Below are 18,485 nucleotides of genomic sequence, written 5' to 3' on the forward strand. Positions count from 1 at the left end.
GTCTCAGCAAAACAAGGGGGGTGGCGTCCAGAAGGCTCGGTCGGTTTGTTATTGTGCGGGAGCCTACAAAAGGGTTGCTGAGGCCGAAAGCTGAAATGCGGCTTGGGGTGGGGGGTGTGCGGGGCGGCTGCTGGGGGCGGGGAGCAAGGATGGAGTTTGTGCGCTTTGGTGCTGGGAGAGCTTGTTAGGTAGGTTTGAAAAGGCGGGTGGTTGTTTTTTTTTTTTGGTTTAGGAAGGAGTTTTTCATCTCTGTGTGGGAGCAGATGTGCTGCAAGCTGGGGAAACCCTAATGCGGGTCCTGGGACACATGTGCTGTGCATCTTCCCCGGGGGGGTGGTTTGTTTAGTAGCGTTGGTTGTGCACTAGGAGGGTTTTTTTTCGTTAAGGTGGTTATGAATAACCCCCTGGTCCCCAAAGTCAAAGCTGGCCGACAGGGTTTGAAAGAGCGGGGAGTTGTGGGTTTTGTTAGGAAAGTTGTGTTTTGTTTTTGTCCTCCGAACGTGCAAAGGGCGAGATACTGTTTCGAGTATCAACTCATCAGGTATTTGTATATTGATGTTACTGGTGTTTGGGGTGATAACATATAATAAATATAAATGTTTAGGACTTTAGTAGTTCTGTTTCTTTCTAGGAACAGGTATTACGTATAAACACATCGCAGCGTCTACATCATCTGCTGTAGTCTGCTTAGGGGGAAGGCATCCCGCCCCTTCCGGGAGTGAATCAAGGTTTATAGTGGAGGTTCGGTTTGTGTTAAGCCTTGTCTTGCAGATGACATGGGGCCTCCACTGGAATGGGCCTTTTCAGGATGCGTAAATAGCTGTCCCTGCCTTGGAGAGCCCGAGTTTGGAGAATCGGCTCCTGATGAGTAGATTTCTCAGATATAAACTGGCAAGGATGTAACCTTTGGACCTGCCTTTTCCACGCCTTTTGCACATTCAGTTGGCACTGGGGGGTAGTTAAACCCCAGCGTCCTAAAAGCTAGTGCTCCGGGCCAGGGACTGGGGAATAAAGTCACCTGGAAGAGGTAGGGAGGAGGAGGGAGGCTGAGACCATATTCCGAAAGTGGAATTTAAAGAGGGGATGGAAAGTGATGGTTTCGGGATGATTTCTGTCTGAAAAATTGAAATATCTACCTGCATTTTTCACTTCAAATGAAGTATTGTAAATGGGCCTGGGTTTTATCAGGAGCGCATCTGGGGTCCCTGAGATCTTTGTGGGTTCATCATGGGCAATGCTACTTCTTTCAGGACTGTGGCCTAAGCAGAGTCTATTTTTGGGGTATGATAAACAAGACCTCTCCTATATGACCTCTTTGAAATGGGCTGGTACTTTTCTTTTTACAGATAAAAAGTTCAGATTAAAAATCATACTCAGAAAAATCGCAAATACGGTTTGAGATTGCTGGGGGGGGTTGGTTTTGTTGTTTTTTTTTTTTTTTTTTAAATTACATGTTTCCTCAAGCCAGTACAAGTACATCTGCTGTTAGCTGTATTTTGATTTTGTGCTTAATTTGATATGTACATTGAATATAAGTTGATTCCTTTTTTTTTTATTTGTTGGTCTGGTCTGCTTTTCTGCATGGCTTGAGCAGATTAGATGTCACACATTTTAGGATGCTTTCAGGGGTCTTCGCTGGTAAGAAAATATAACCTTTTTTAAAAAAAAAAATAGTAAAAACACGAGCGTTATAATGTTTCCAAAGTTGTAATTATATAGTGCCTTGTTTTTTCTAAACTAGGATAATTTTTTATTTGGTCTTACAGTGCATTTTTTGATGAACTGTGGGCTTTTTTTTCTTTTTCTGTGTGTGCATGAGAGCTTAAAAGTGAAACTCGGCCAACTGGCTGGAGCTGGAAGAGTAAGTAAATAGTCCATACAGATGCTGGAAAGGAGATGCAGGGTTTAAAAGTATTTTAGTTTTAATAAATATGAGTAATGTTCCTAAAGAATTTTTATTAAAATGATTTAACTTTATAGTGACATTTTAATAATGCCTTTTATTAAAGCTTTGTGTAAAACCTAACTTCAAAGGTTAATTTACTTGAACAACCTCCTCCTAAAAGTAGGGGTGGCATTAGAGTCCGTATTTGTCTTGTGCCTGACGCAGCGTGCCGTGGTATCTGACTGAGCGATGGTATAAAGACAAACAATCCTCGGTCCTCGTGTGTGTGGCACTGATGCTTTTGCACAGCACCCGATTCCTGTAGCACATCCTCCTCATCCTGCAGGGTATCGCGTCCGAGGTGTAACTGGGAAAAATCAGGACCATGGTTTAGGCATGTCCGGTAGTGCCTGGGTTGTACAGTACAGAGCCTGTTGGATTATGCATTACAGAATTACCTGCCTCTTTAAGATTCAAAAGTGTTGGTTGCTCAAGGCCTTCGTTGTACTTACCTGAGTAATTGAAAGTATTTAAGGGTGAGCCGGGCTAACTTTCTTAAGTGCTGCTGCATTGAAAATAATAGTAAGCCATTTTCTTTTTTCTTTTATGACGATAGTCTGTACAAAGAGATTTTGCTATAGTGGCATTTGCACTTGTAATTGTGTGTAATTTTCTTGTTCTGGGAATAGAAGCAATATGAACAGGAGAAACTTACTGAATACAGGACGGTAACTTTAGGGGCGGGAGGGAGAGGGTTTATTCCAAGGGCTGGACCTCTGGTCATTCCTGCTCCTCTTTCCTCATTTATTCTGCAACTTGGCAATGAGTGCCTTGCTCTTCAGCTAATCATGCCTTGTAAGTGGGTTTTGGTTTTCATGTGGCACTGACTCATTCTCCTAATAGGTCGATAATTTCACAGCTCCTTATCACTAGTTTGTCATTTGGAACAGAAGAAATACAACTGTGAGTCTGTCAGGTATCAGACAATGAGGTGAAAGCAGAGTGGACGGGTAAAGGCTGGGGAGGTGCAGCTCTCTCCCTTGCAGAACTTCTTTTTCTAACTGCTGAAATTAAGTGACTTCATTACGAAAGTCATGACAGCGTGCTCCTGGAAAGCACCTTCTGAAGGGGGTTTTGCAGATATGTGCGGAACCCATCTGGTTTGGTTAGAGTTGTCCTTTTCCGCAGGAGGGAAAAATGGGGCTAAAGCAGGAGATTGTATTACAATGTTAAACCTCACTGAAATGTAGCTTGGGCTCATTTTTAGTTAGTAACTTGTACTGGTATTCAGGATGTTCTCTGTGTGTGCATGTGCTTCTGTGTGCGCATGTGCTTCCTGCGCAGAAGTAACTGAGAAGTTTGAGCTTATGAGCCGTTTATTTCGGAGCAAAGCTGTTCGGATGTGTATAGCTGTAAATCCTGATCCCTTTTTTTGGTCTGGGAGCATTGGACCATAGTTGAAGTGGACCGGAGGCTGATCTAGTAGCCCTGGGTTGTTCTGTATTTACCTGTGGCATTGGTTAGTTGTGAAGCTGCTTGACTTGCAATGCTGTGGGGTCTGTGAGGACAGAAGGTGGTTTGAGGTGTTAAAAGGTGTATGTGCGGTTCTGCAGGGGGCCATTGCGCTTACAGCCAAAATACAGTGACTGTATTTTGCTTCTGAACACTTACATTTTCAGGAAAGTGCTGGTAAACTGGAAGGGGCAAGAGAGGTCACTGTTACCTCTTTAAGAGACTACGGGTATTAATTTGTGGAGGACTGGTGAAAACAATCATACCTTGAGTGAAAGGGAAGAGGTAATGTGCAGATTTGAAACATGCAAAAGTGAAAGAGGAGGTAAAGGTGAGCCAGGCTTAAGTGCAAAGTAATATAGGAAAAATACCGGGAAGAAAGCGAGGACTTGCTAACAGCACCCTAGGATCTGGCCAAGAGGACTACTCTGTTGGACTGTAGTACTTCAGATGTCCACAGGGCTTCAATTAGCTGTTGGGAGCATCCTCCATAGCCTTTGAATTTCAGGTGAGTAGCACTTAAGAGGAGTAACCTATATAGTATTTGCAGAGTTTGCACCCTGTTGGAAGAGGCTTGGTGGAGGAATCCTTCCTGGGTAGCCGTTGAGACATTTTGGACAGGAATTGTAGTGATGGTGCTGCAAGGAGTGAATAGAGACAAGTTTGAAGAGCTTGCGCTGGGACTTTGCCTCCCACAGGCATTTCTTGTGTGGGAATATAGTAATTTTTTTTTTTTAAGAGTTCTGCTGTGGGGTGGGTTCTTCAGCTCTTCCTACCTGTATGTGGGCTGGGAGCCCGTACAAAAGCCTTGAGTGCTCTTGTTCAGAGTTTGGAGTGGGCTGTGAAGCAGGCAGGGGAGTAGGGACATGCTCAAGAAATGCTTCTTCATGGCTGGAATAGTATGAAGCACGGTTTTATCTTCTTCTGAAATAACCAGAAAATCAAGCTCCCACCTAGCAATTGAAACTTCACGAACTGTCATTTAGGAGTGGATTCACGAGATCTGAGTGTTCTTATTACGGTGTTAGTGTTCTTATTACGGTGTTAGTGTTCTTATTACGGTGTTAGTGTTCTTATTACGGTGTTAGTGTTCTGCGTCTGAGCAAAATGTTGCCTTTAGTGATGCCTGTGATCCTGTTGCAGTGAAAGCAGTGTATGGGGTGGTTCGTTTAGGAGGTGTTTGCAGCGTTCCCCATCCTGGCATGCAGACCTGCTCCTCCAGAACTCCTCTGGAGCAGGGCTTCATGCTGCTCCTGGCCTCACAGCATTGGGAAGGCACTGCAATTCAGAGGGTAGTTTCTAGCCCTAGAAAGTGAGAGATGAAGGGTCTGTTTCTTTCTGTGCCACTCAGCATAGCTGCAGAGTTCTGCAGTATCATTTTCCTGTCTGGAAAATAGAAGTGATGACGCTTACACACCTTGTCAGTTATGCACTGCAAATATCTATGTAAATTAAAGCATCTGTGAAATGTTTTCACTTCCTGTCCGGCTCGGCGTAGTCCAGATGTCTTGTACATAGTCTGAGTTGCTTAGCTTTCCAGAAAAGCTAAAGCTACCTGAAGGTATCTAAAGCTCCTTTCTTCAGAGTACTGAACCACACTGCATGTAACGTTGGGTTTCTTATCACTTTGTACCTGTGTCCTTTTCCCATCAGATTCCTGTTAACTTCCTTGGCATTCATTTTTAGTGCAAATGGCTCCTGTGAATAGGCTTCTTCTAAGAAAGGTTGCTGTGCAATGCTGCATTGCTCTAGTGTTGTTAAAATTGGGGAATCTGGAGAAATGCTTCCTTGGAAACTTCAGCATCTGCAGTGTTTATGAACTGCAGGCTTGTCTAAACTGCTTGTAATCTTATTAATGGTTTGAACTGGCTGCATCAGTCTTGATGGCTGTGGGAAATTGGAGAAATCTGATAGAGAAAGATCTATTCAGCTCTTGCCAGGGCAGCTTTGTACCCTGCAGTGTGTGTGTTGGTGCTGGCCTGTCTGGCTGTAGAGGTGCCTGCTGGAGGAGCTCCCATCAGCGCCTTGGGGAGGAACAGGACTTGAGGGATCTGCTCAGCAGGGGTGTACAGGAACCTCTCCCTTGTGTGTGCAGTGAGGATTGGCATTTACTGCCTGCTGATTAATATAATTGGTTTTTATCTCGTCTCTCTCTTCATAAAGATAACCTTTTGTTCATAACCTGAATGGGAGCTGAGGCCCTGAAGTCAGCAGACAGCCTGAGAGTGTGGAGGGGTGTTACCAAAGCGCAGATCTGGTAGTGAGGCTCATCGGCACAAGGTAAACACCCACCTCCCCATTCCAGTGTGATCCTTCCTGAGACTGCAGAGAAAACAGAGCTGCTTACTCAACAGCTGATGGCATTTGTGTGGAAAGAGCTGTATCTGTTCCTGCAAAAAGAACTGTTAACCTAAAGACTGCCAGCTTTGCTCTGATTTCATCTCTTGGAGCTGTGACATCTCTGATTTCCTCTCTGCTTGCTTGCTGTAAAACTTATGTTCGCTGCTGACAGATGGAGTAAGTTGCTGAGCGTGGGACCAGGTAAAAGATTTGTGAAATGTTTGTGACTTCACTGGAAGAATTTCTGTGGTCACATCTCGGAATGCATCTGTTCTCTGGCAGCAGTCGATTGCGGTCCTTCCACTTGTCCTTGTCCTGGCTGTGTAGGGCTCTCCAAGGTGAGCTACATCTGACAACTCAGAGGCTTATATTTGGGTTCTGGAGCTGGCAGCACAGGTGTTTCGCCTATGCCACTCTTGCTGTATCTCACCTCGGTTATATGGGTATCATCACTGTGATGATTTTTAAAAGTCTGTGTGGCAGCAGTGTCAGGACTAAAGGAATTTCACAACCTTAAAATGCAGTGGTGTTTGGTTTAGTTTTTAGTGATGGAAGCGTCTTTGGCTTGAGCTGTCAGTCCTAAGACCTGGTGCAATGGCCTGAGAACAGTTCACGCTGTATGGGTGCTTCCTACCCTCGTGGGCTCCTCTGAAGTAATGGACAGGATTGGGTCTGCTTTCTGTGCCGGTGGATGGTCTCTTCCACTGGAAGACGTTGTTCTAGACATGGCAGATGCTGCTGCAATGCATTCCCTCCTCGTTTGACTCTTCTTTACAACTTGCTCCTTTGTGATCAAGAGCTGCATTTTCTTTGAGGGTCTTGGCAGTGCGGGTTTGGGTGGCTGGAGCAAAAACCTGAGCTCTGGGACCTCTAACACTGCCTACAGTGGTACTTGAGCAACTTGTTTCTCTGCCTTGGTTACCAAGCCTGTAAAATAGGACTGATAGTACTGGCCCCGTTACCCATCAGGAGATCCCTACCAGCTATTTGCAGTCTGTTGTTGTTGCTCAGGTACCTAAATGCCCGGTTTACCTTACAGTTCAGCTGAATGTTGCCAGGAGCTTTCTGAACAGGTTTTGCCAACAGAGCATTATGCCAGGGATTTCTTTTGTATTTGGATTTAAATTGCTTGCTCGTGATCAGCCCCCTTGCTTTGGTGTTGAGGGAACAGGATGTCGTGTGTGTGTTCTCCCCGGGCATTCAGCTCTCGGAGGAACCTGAGCAGGGCAAAGTGGAAGGCAGAATCACTTTGGAGGCTGTAGGTAGCATGCTTCAGCTCTGGGCCTCGGTTGTGGAGGAGCCAGAGCATAAGTACAGCTCTTAAGGGTAAGGATTTGTATTTGAATGTGAGCCCTCCTTTGTGCAGGCAGCTGGTGGAGATCACTAGGTCACTTCCCTTTCCTCTTGTACTAGAGCGGTTGGGGTCTGGATTTGTTGAAGCCACAGGTCGTTCTTGCTGAACTGAGCTGCTCTGTCCTCTCTGGGTTTTGCCTCTGAAATGTGAAACAGCAAAGAAATATGCTCCTTGATTTCTGTTGTGTCTTGCTGCAGAAGTGCCTACAGGAAGTCACGGTTTCTGAGCCTGGCGAGGTTTATAGATAGGGGTGTCGGAGTCAGTTCATGCTGGGGCATGTCTCATTTAACACCTTTATGGCCTGGATGAGAGGGCGACGAGTGTGATGTTGGTCGTTGGTGCTTCGTAAGGTACTTTCCTGCCTCCCTGCAGTAATCAGTTCCTGATTCTGAGGGACATGAAAGCCCTACAGCGCTTCCTCTTGGGTTAGAGATACAGTTATTCCTTCCTGACAAGCTGGCACCGAGGGGTCAGTTCCGTCTTTACAGTATGATGCAGCAGATGGGCAGAAAATGGGCTCCGTTTCTCTGGAGTGCTGCTGTAGACAGACATTCCTTTCAAGAGAAGAATTTACTGCACACCTTGGGTTTTCTGCTGCTTGAAAAGGAGGAGGAGTTTCATGAGCACAGGATCTTGTAAGTACTTTCTGTGGGTTGTGGACCAGCTTTCTGGCTGGATTTTTTTTCTCTCCATGCCATAGTCTTGCATCCTCAGGATGAAGTATTTCTTATCTTCGTTTGCATCCTCAATTACTGGAGGTCAGGGCTCCTTTTAAGGGTGTGGCATTGTCTGTCCAGCCCTTACAGAAAGGACCACAGAACTTGCTAATGTTTTTGTGTAAATACAGTTGAGCTCTTCAGACTCCTGTCTGCTTTATCGGTTTTACAGTAAGTTATAAATCCACCCTTTCTGGCTGCCTTTCTCTGCTGCCTGCCTTCCCAGCACTGGGAAAGCTGTTTAGCAGAGAGGTGGGGCTTCTGTATTTCACAGGCCAAACGTGAGATTATGGAGATCTGTTTTCTCTAGAACCGTGCAGTGGTTCAGTAACAGTAGTTGTGATTCCCAACCTGTCGGTATATTTATAAGAGGGGGCAGCAGGTGAGCTTGGTGAAGACAGAGCTGAGAAAATGAGGTCAGGTCATCTTACAGGACCATGGCCTTTCTGGGGCATGCCACAGAGTTAATGATAGATATGCTGTCCAGAAGACTCTGCGTCTCCGCTTCGTGGTCCTGCTGCATGTCTCAAATCCAGGGTGATGAGAGGCCTGATGACAGGGCTGGCCAGCGGGCAAGTCTTCTGGGAGGCCTGATGACGGGGCTGGCCAGCGGGCAAGTCTTCTGGCAGACAGCCTCCAACAGTATTACTCAGCTAGCAGCATACCTCTGCAATAAATCATGGGAGACGTGATTTTTGTCTCCTGTTTTTACAAGGAGACAAGGTTCATGGGAGATGCAGAGAGAAGCTGGAATTGTGCAGAATTAAAAGAACTGGTACTGCCAAATACACCTGTTTAGCTAAGCAAGAAGGGTCCCACCTTATGAATCAGGAGCTGTCTTTGCTACGGAGTGTCTATCTTTTCTCTGCACTGCAGACTGCTGACTTGCTTCTCCCTGTCTGGCAGGACTTGGTGCCACATTCAGGATCTCAGCAGGCCCTTTTTCAGGAGTACCAACAAATCTTAGCAGGTCCCTTTGGAAACAATGCAACAGAATGACAGCAAGCAGCTTCTTGTGGCCTAGACTCTTGCAACAGCCTCTGCCTGCTGCACAGCTCTTCTGCATTGATCCCACTGACTTTGTACTTCAATGCTGATACTCTCCTGTTGCTCCCCTCCTTACTAAGCAGCCTCTCCTAGGAACTGAATGCTCGTTTGGTCCCTTCTGCGCTAGGCTGATGATCTCTGCCTGGCCCAAACAGGGCTTCTACAGGATATAAGTGCACCTGGCACCAAGCCCCTAGGGCAGCTGGTCACACTGTTTCACCAAAGCTCTTCCAGGGGCAGCCAGTGGTGCCTTTCATTGCTGAGGCAGGTGGCAACCGTTTCACAATTAGGTGATTCTTGGTGGGATGTGTTCCAGAAGTAGTGGTATCTCCCTGTTGACAGATAAATGTTTAGCTATGAGAAGTGCCAGCCAAATTGTCTCTGTGTATTTAAAGAAGAGTGAACATCACTAATCTTCTGTAAAACTGCACTGTTTTTTAAAAGGTTTCACATTACCAGTAACATTAGAAACCACAACAGATTTCAGTTTAACGTCAACTCCAAACATTCCTCTTCTGAAAGTATGGTTCAGCTTTTGCAACCTGTGAGTTTCTGAACAATTTATATAAAATTTCAGGTCAAAAATCTTCCTGCTTCTGGAGAAAAGCCTTTTCACTGTTAATCTCCATCCTGTTGCTTTGTTTTGTGTTTGTGACTGCTGCTGTGAAGTGAGCAAGGAGTGAAGGTCTGCAGTGGTCTCGGGTCCTTTGCCCGAGTGATTGTGCTCAGTGTAGAGCTCAGTGGTGTGCGAGTAGCTGAAGTGATTCCTTCTAGTGTGTGTGTGTTACCTTTCATAAATCTGTTTGCCCTGCTCAATTAAGGCTGGCTAACTTCCAGGTATTCAAGCTCCATTGAAGTCTTGTGAATAAAACACCAGCAGCCCAGCCTCCTTCATACATAGGTTTACAAAGAGCTTTGCAGACAATCAAAGTCAGGAGTCTCTCTCTTTGGCTGTGTTTTCAGCTCAGGGGTTTCCAGTTGTTACCAGTGCCAGTAACTCAAGGTTTTCACATGGCTCTCTTTGCAGGACAGGCTCCCCGTGCTCAGTAGATCCCTGCTGTAGCTCCAAGACTTGCGTGCTCTGGCACTTAAAATGTCACTGTTGGTACCTTCTAATCCAGAGACCCCTTTAAAGGGCAGTTAGATGGGGTCAGTACCCACACATGAAATCCAGGGCAACACGATGTGGACGTGAAGACTCCTGGGTAGCGAAGCTCTCTGCCCAGGAAGTGATTCTGGTGCAGTTATTTGTACGCTAGGGCCTCTAATGTAACTGGTCATACTGCAGTATTTTCTGATTCCTCTGAGACACTCAGTATTTTGCACTCCGGTGCTGTCCCTGGATATTACAGGAGACCTTGCTAGCCCTGAGAACGGGAAGAGCTAAGCTGCATGCTAAAACTGATACTGAACCTTCCCCCAAAGACCTCTATAAACCCAGAGAGAAACCTTGCAGAGATGCTGGTGATTTTTTTTTTTTTTTTTTTTTTTTTTTTTTTTTTTTTTTTTTTTTTTTTTTTTTTTTTTTTTTTTTTTTTTTTTTTTTTTTTTTTTTTTTTTTTTTTTTTTTTTTTTTTTTTTTTTTTTTTTTTTTTTTTTTTTTTTTTTTTTTTTTTTTTTTTTTTTTTTTTTTTTTTTTTTTTTTTTTTTTTTTTTTTTTTTTTTTTTTTTTTTTTTAATTTCTCTGTGAGGGGATAATGCTTTCTTCAGGGTCAGCTATCGGACACGGGGACCCTGAGCACAGGTCAGCGGCTTTGCCGAGGCTGTCAGTTTTCAGTTGTCAGCATCGGCATGTGCCTTCTGGTTCTAGCTCTCCTAATAATAAGCATGCGGGCTGGCAGTTCAGTTCTTAATGAGCTTGATTTTTATCAGAAATGGCTTTGCTCTGCAAGACTGAAAGGCCTTGATGATCCCTGCCTGGATTCTCTGCTCGAGTGTGTGGTGGGAAAATAGTCCCAGTGTCGTGACAGCCTTGGGAGGCTCTGTGGCTTTTCTGAAGTGCTGTGGGTGACCTGGGTGCTGAGTGATCCCCCTGGCCAATACAACCATGGACTAGCTCAGATCTGCAGCTGGCTGCTGTCAGGAGGGACAGGCACCGAGGTCCTGCCTGTGGGATGGCTCCGAGGGGACTCGGCGCCTCAGCAGCCTCTTTGCACAGTGACTGTATGGAAAGCACCTCACCTCTCCATGGACTTGTTTTCCCCTTTGGAGCGTACACATAACACACAAACAAAGCTGTGTTTCACGTTTTCAGCTTCAAAGCGTTGAAGGAGTTCCAAGTAAATTTCACTTATCCAGACAGCAGTTGTGGCTGTCCCAGAAAGTTTGACAAGGGGCTTTATCCCGACATGTCCCCAGCTCCTCTGCTCTGAAGTGGTTGTTTATTCCTCCCGTGTCCTTTTAATGATAAAAGATGTAATCAAGAGGCAGCTGAGACCCAGTTACATAACTGGTTGTCAGGGTTTCTCTTTGGCAGCATCACCCTGCGTGCTGTTTGCATGTTGACTTTCAGGAACTCGGGGATTTTCTGTTAACCGGCTAACTCCTGAACCTGATGTGGTAGTTCTTTTTTTTCCTAATGCCTATTAATTTTGTCTGGTTTGAGTTTTCTAAACCTCAAAGTGGACTTTATTGCTTGGGATTGTTTGAGGTTGGTACAGGATTGACGTGGTCTGGATAGACCCCAAGCCAGGCTCCCTCTGCAAGGCTCAATATACCTGTAAAAGCAGGCGGCTGTGCTCTTGCCAGTGCAGCTGAGGGCTGGCGTGCAGCACCCTCTGCTATTCACTGTGGTCTGGGGCTCCCCACAACGCTGCCAGTTCAAACAGGTCATTGTTCTTAGTCCAGCTTCTACTTTCCTGCCAACTTCGTGCTAATCAGTGTCTTTTCTCCCTTTCTCTTCCATGTCTGTCCTACTAATAAAATACAGTAGAAATGGGCAAGTGAGGAGCTATTGTTTTCTTTGGCACACAGTGACCATCTGAGCAAAGATTGAACCAGACTGGAGCCACAGATCTGTTTGCTGCTCTGCAGAAAAGGTGTCTCAAGAATGCTGGCCAGCCCTGTTGTCTCCGCAAGCCTTCGTGCTGCAGCCCTATGCGGTGGTCCAGCAAAGGTGGCTGTGTGAGGCTTCGTGTGGAGCCCGGTGTTTTTCCTGAGCATCCTGTGGATGCTGTTACTGAGCAACAGAAAATACTTTTCTTCCTCTATCCCCGACCGTGCTGCTTGCTGCCTAGCACACAGCTGCTTGCTCCTGCCAGGCCCAATTTAAATCATGCAATGCAGGAACGAATGCTGTGTGGTGCCAGGTTTATTGGTCAGAAACTTGTCCCCTGGCAGCAGCCTCTAGATGGGCTTTACTCAGCTAGTCGCAGATCGCAGTACATTCTCAAACTGGCTGTATCCAACATGTTTGTGGTCTGTGCTTTATTTTGTACATAATGCGTGATGGACTAATCCTCTTACCTGGAAATCATGTTTGATAAAGCATTGCTGGTGAAAGTTGTAGCCTCTGGTCAGATACAGTTTCTTTCAGAAAGAGTGATTTCTGATTGTGTTTGAAACATGCTTTCAGCTGGATGAGTTTCAGAAAGGGTGAAGGGTGGGAAGATCCAATATATATAGCGTTTTGTTACTCCAACACAGAGTTGCAACCCTAAGATGGGACCTAGCAGATGGTATAATAAAACTGCCAGCAGTTTTAGGCTTGAAGTGGAGGCTTTGCAACGCTAAATCTGGAAATCTAAATTACGTGTGAAAAGGTTAGATTAAGCTCCTGGATTTGAGAAAATTTAGAACAGAGAATTATGCTTGAAAAAATGAAAGAAAGGTCCATTGAAAGTAAGCAATGGTTTTTTTCCCTGACATAAAAGTTGACCTCCAGTGTGTGCGTTCCTCATGTTTCAGCATATTTATAGCTAAAAATGGTGTTGAAGGTGCCAGCAACAGAGAAAATGTAATCTTTTTTATAAAGTGTTTTCAGGATTCATAGTAGAACTGCTGAACCCACAGGTTCAAGAGTGTGAACCTGTTTCATTTGAGCAGTTTTTTTGGACTCCTTAACACACTCTCACGGCTAGCAGATGGGAAAAGGGCATTTGAAGAAATAACTCTGTTGCCTTCAGGTGATGCTTTCAAAGCGTTAATTGCTGGTATGAGTCGTTAACTGTGGCCAGTGTGGAACCATAATCCTAAACATTACAAACCCAGCTACCAGTGCTTCAGTGGGAAACCCAATGATAAATTCCAGCGTGGTATAAGATACAGTGCTTTTCTGTCATTTATGTTTAGGAATCCTTGTGCATAGCTGCTTATTGTTAGGCTTATTCTTTTAAAGCAAGGACTATTTTGACCACCCTCTCTTTCAGCACTGGAGCGGCAGGAAAAAAAAGATGCTGTGAGAAGTGTGTTCTGCAGTTCTTTTCATTCAGTTTATGAATCTTCAATCCCACAAGCTTCTTGCAACTAAAGAGGAGAGGGTTAAAACCTTGTAACTTAGTCTGTCTGCTCACTGAATATCTGCAGTTCTAGCAGTTGTGCATGTTTTACTTTTCACTTGTCTGTGGCTGAATAATCTGTTTGATGGCGTTTCCCTGGTTCTCTTTCATTAAAAGGCAGATCAGGAGCGGCGCAGAGAAATTTCCTTACTAGATGACATTTCATCGCAATGTCCGATCGTTTGGGGCAAATAACCAAGGGAAAGGATGGGAAAAGCAAGTACTCGACTCTCAGCCTGTTTGATAAGTATAAAGGAAAGTCAATAGAAGCTATCAGAACTACAGGTAAGAAATGCCTTCAGAAAGCTCCTTTTGGTGTCTTCCAAGAGTGGTGTTGCAGAGCTAATTCAGGTTGTTGGCCCCGTGGGTAGGATACCCAGTGGGAAGCAGCTGGGTTGCAGAGCTGTTTGTGCTGGTGTCTAAGCCTGTGTTTCATGAGGACTTCAAGGCAAATGTCTGCCGTTCTTTGTGCTGCTGTTATTGTAGAGACATGGAGAAATTACGGCAAAACAGCTGGGGGACTGTCGCCCTTTCGTTTAGCCTGTGTCCTTGCTGCAAAGTGGTCAGGTTGCAAACTTGAGTGAAAGCCTTACAGGGGTCTTAGGCTATACCAAGACAGGACAGTTAAGCTGACTGAAGTGCCTTAAGATGGTCAGACCTTGTGTGAGGTGAGAGTCAAGGACTGAAGGCCTCTGGGGAAGAACCTGAGTTAGTTTTGCAGTGGAGATGTGAGCAAAAGTAGATGGTGGGGTCAAAAAAATGGAAACATTGCCTGGACTGGCTCTGGAGTGAGAGTAGAAAACCAAAGAAAATAAAATACCATCTTAATAAATGTGATCTGGTGGGTAGAGCTGGAAAATCTAGACCTCAGGACTCCTGGGTTAGATTACCAGGCTGTCCGCTAAGAGGTGGATTTGGATGGCCGTTTCCCCAAGCTGCGAAAGGGCGATGCTGCTTCTCCGTGGTGAAATGAAAGAGTAGTATCTGCACAGGTAGCTAAAAGACTCTGTGGGCATTTTCTGTTAGGGAGAACTATTTCTCTCTCCCTCCTGGCTGTTGTAGGAGGCTGCCTGTTAGCCAGCTGCTACAACAGACGGCTGCTTTGCCGTGGTCCTGTGGGAAACAACCTGTATGTTCACATAGCAGCAGTGGTGCTGCTTGTCGTACAGTTCTGTTGGGACTGCACCCAGCCACAGTATGCTAATTAAGGTTACTTATCTAGCAGGATATAGCCCTCTGTGACCTGCTGTTGTTCCTTTCTCACTAGTTATTCCTAGACATGGCTTACAGAGTCTTGGGAAAGTTGCTGCTGCCCGGCGCATGCCACCTCCTGCAAACTTGCCTAGCTTGAAGTCTGAGAACAAAGGAAACGACCCCAACATCATTATAGTACCCAAGGACGGTACAGGATGGGCAAACAAGCAGGATCAGCCAGACCAAAAGAGGTAGGCAGAACTACTCTTTGCTAAGTTTTGTCAGGCAAGCAGCAGCAGTTGTGCGCTGCTGTGCTGTGTGTTGGACCTTACAGTGATCAGTTCTCTGTTGTCCACGCCAGTGTAGAGGCAATGTTACTTGACCTTTTAGCAACTGCTATAGCCAGTTGTTTGTCTGCCGTCTTGCCTTCATTCCCCTTTTGATCTCACCTCTGCTGTCTCTTTTCAGTTCCAGTGCGACGGCTGCACAGCTGCAGGAGTCGCTGCCGCAGCAGGGTTTGCAGAAATCTGTCTCCAATTTACAGAAGCCGACACAGTCAATCAGTCAGGAGGTAGGTGCAAGCGGTCTCTGTGACTGCCACTCTGCTTCCCCTGTCCCCAGACAGCTTGAGGGTTTTCTTTAATTGTCTGTGTTGCCTTGCACAAGTAAGAATCAGCAGACTGCAATTTACAGAACAGCTCCTGTATAATCAATTCTTGTAGAATTGACTTGTCTTCACTCCAAGTTACTGTGCCTGAGGAATGCTGTGCTGCAGTTAGAGTATAATTCTGTGGACGTTACCTCTGTACCTTTCAAGTGTGTGCAGAAAGTCTAGCTTCAGTCTAGAAAGAATGGCTGGAATGTGGGATGGCTGGTTAGCGCTTCTAAACTACTTTACTTTGGGTCTAATTCAATTGTCGCTTGGTGACAACAGATCCAGCTCTTGCTTCCAGCCTGAGGAGACTTGATAAGAAGAGATCTGGTCATGTGGGAGAAGTAGCCAGTGTCAGGACCTGAAAAAGCTACTGGCAAGTAAGAAAGCTTCCCTAGAGAGTGCAGGGATCTGGCCCCTCAGTACTGCAGATTTCACACTTCTAGTTTAAAAAAAAAAAAAAATTCCCAGCCCTTGAGGTTCGGGGAAATCAGGACAGGAGTTAGGTTTTGAAGAGGAGAAGAGTGGCTAATGCGCGAGAAAGTAGGGTAGCCTTCAAGCTGAGGTGTAGCATGGAACAAATCTAGAAGATTAAGAGGGACCATATGGGAAAATGCAACAGAACAAAGGGAAAGCTTGATTAGAGGGAGGAAAGCACAAGGAATGGTTTGAGGAAATAGTTGGTGAAGATGAGCAGAGGAGAGATGAGAGGCAGGGCAGAGAAGAGGATTTTTGCTGTAGCATCATAGTACACTGGAGTGGGGAGCAGCTAACTTTAGTCCCAACAAGAAGCTGGGGAGACCTGTGGTATTCAGTGACATCTGGGTGATCTAGAGGTCTGAACTGTAGCAGATGCCAGCCAGGAAATGAAAAACAGTCATGAGACTTCACTGACCTGTGGGTGTTGGGGTTTTTTTGTGTGTTTTGTTTTCAGAGTACAAATTCAGTGCCAGGTGGACCAAAGTCATGGGCACAGCTGAATGGAAAGCCAGCAGGACAAGAAGGTGGTGAGTATGATAAACAGAAATGGAACTGGGTATGTGCCTGCTTCTCCCAGGCAGGTGTGAGATGGGGTGGACTCCATTTCTTCCTGCCCTCCCTGTCTAGACTAGTGTGGAATGGGACACAGCTGTCTTGGTTACAGTGCAGTGAGGCCATGTGAGTCTTGTTTGCAATCTGTGTAGTGTGTTGGCTGGAATGATGCAACTGCATCTGTTCAGGTCTGCCAGTGCAAGACGTAGCTTGAACAGAATGTGTCTTACTGCCACCTTGAACCAGAATGATTCATGCACTTGGGAAGCAGCAGGGAGTTCGGGGAGGTGAAGGTTTTGAAGGCGAAGGGAAACATTTGCCCCCTCATAAGCATCTTCCATCAGCCCAGAGCAGTGTATAATAAAGGTGCAGAAAACAGAGTGGAAGAGGGGAGGGATTGGTTTAGAAGAAAAGGAGAGGACATTGGAGACTGGAAGTGTGGGCATCTCCATGGCTAGTAGTGTGGGGAGTGTCACTTAATTAGGTGGTCAAAAGTGAAGCTGTAATGGTAATACTCAGGGAGGCTGTACACAGCATCCTTGGTCCAAGGGTATTACAGTGTCAGTGGGTGGAAGCGGCATTGAAGCTGTTGGAGGATGCACTTGGTTACACCTTGGCTGAGGCCTTTCTATTAAGTCTCCCTGAGTAACTGTGCTGCTAATGGCTTCTGCTTGACTGAGGATCCTGAAGCAGTGTTAACATAAATTGCGAGTTTAGTTCTCTTCAGATGCATCCATTTCCACACAGGAGGTGGTTTCCAGCTGCAGTGAGTACTACCATTAAAACTGTAGTGAGAATGACGGCTCAGTCTCACTGTTTGAATGTGAACAGACCTGGAACCATTCAGTTGTCAAGTGAAATTGCAGAGAGATTTGAAAGAAATGGGAGCGCTGCAGATTGCAGAAATGGGGGGGACAAGCTTATCCTAAATTAAACAAGTCCCTTAACGAGAGGGTGTTTTTCAAAGGCTAAATGTTAAAGCAAAGACTTGTGCTTGCCTGAGGTTGGTGGCCAGTGCAAAGATTGTGTCTTGTTTGGTTAATTGGTACTTTTTTGAGACTGTTGCTGTGTGGACCTCCTGTACAGTCGTTTTGAAATCTGATCATCTAACAGTGTTCTTAAAGATTTTTTGAAAACTCGTTCTAGGTCACACTTATCAATATAGAGTTCTCAACCCAAGAAAAGAGTTGCATATGTGGCTAAGAGCAGCTTAATTAGAAGGTAATTGACTCATAGAAACATCAGAAGTCTGGCTGAAAGGACTTCTTAGGCCATCCCTTCCTCGCACCTCTTCTCCAGTGGCGTTGAACAATTGCTTTTCCTTCTAATACAGCAGTTTCTAATATTGACAGAGAGGGAAGTCTTTTGCTTTTTGCTCTCTTTTAGGTATTACTGCTCTAAAATCTTTTTTTTTTGAGGGCGTATCCTGGAGAAATGTGGTCTAGTAAATTAATTGTGAGCTGCCTCATGCCTGTGTCTTCTGTATAAGGGGCATTTGGAGGAAAAAAAAAAAGATGCACCAAGCTTTTATCAGTGTGATGCTGCCTAGGGTTAGGGTGCAAATTGTTAATGCCTGTACATTAACAGTCATTACATTGTGCAGCCTTACCTGGGGGGTGGAAGTCTCCCCTGAAATACACTTACATGTTGTTAATATTCTTATTGCCATTCCAGTTCAACAGAATAATGCAGTAGAAATCAGAATTCTCGGCACATCTCAGATATTTTGTGGTGTATTTGAGAAATGTCCTTCTTGTGTATTCTCATCTGTCCGAAATACTTGAAGATGTTACGTGCAGCAGTTGCAGTGTCTTCCCTGGAGATCTTCAGATGGGAGGTCTTATGCAGTGTGCAAGTTCCAGAAAGTGAAAATGACTTAAAGAAGCCAATCCTTCTTGACTCTTGAGGGCAAGGAAGGATAACTATAGATGAGATTCTTTTGTCAGGTCTTCAGTACTCGTTGCTGATACTTCTAACATGGTAATTCTGAAATGCCCTTTTTAAAAACAGCACTAGCCAAGTAACACCAAGAAACAGTTCTCAAAAAAGCAATTTTTTTGATGTTTAGTAGCGCAATAATGCTAACAATTTCCTCTTATTCAGTGTTACCTTGCTGACAGGTTTAGAACTGCTGTGTTTTGTTTTCCAGTCGCTGGCAGATCTTTGGAATGGATAGAAAGCTGTCATTCTAGGGTGGCTGATGACTTGGCAAGACAATTTGCCAATGACCAGAAATGAGCCTGGCCTGATCTGGCCA

The 18,485-nt window shown here is 45.2% G+C and overlaps 1 protein-coding gene across 3 annotated transcripts in view; it reads left to right on the forward strand.

Annotated features, from left to right (window-relative positions):
• Positions 1-1,815: 1,815 nt before the first annotated feature.
• Positions 1,816-18,485, forward strand: part of PRRC2B (proline rich coiled-coil 2B) — a 49,472-nt gene continuing 32,802 nt past the window's right edge. For all 3 annotated transcript variants that reach the window (XM_009286940.1, XM_009286941.1, XM_009286942.1), the window contains exons 1-5: positions 1,816-1,861; positions 13,468-13,635; positions 14,618-14,795; positions 15,013-15,115; positions 16,131-16,203. In XM_009286940.1, coding sequence (XP_009285215.1) covers positions 13,521-13,635; positions 14,618-14,795; positions 15,013-15,115; positions 16,131-16,203 — 469 coding nt within the window. In that variant the 5' untranslated portion in view covers positions 1,816-1,861; positions 13,468-13,520. The remainder of the gene's footprint in view (positions 1,862-13,467; positions 13,636-14,617; positions 14,796-15,012; positions 15,116-16,130; positions 16,204-18,485) is intronic.

The sequence above is a fragment of the Aptenodytes forsteri genome, unplaced genomic scaffold (genome assembly GCF_000699145.1).
Source record: "Aptenodytes forsteri isolate BGI_AS27 unplaced genomic scaffold, ASM69914v1 Scaffold136, whole genome shotgun sequence".
In the NCBI taxonomy this organism is placed as follows: Eukaryota; Metazoa; Chordata; class Aves; order Sphenisciformes; family Spheniscidae; genus Aptenodytes; species Aptenodytes forsteri.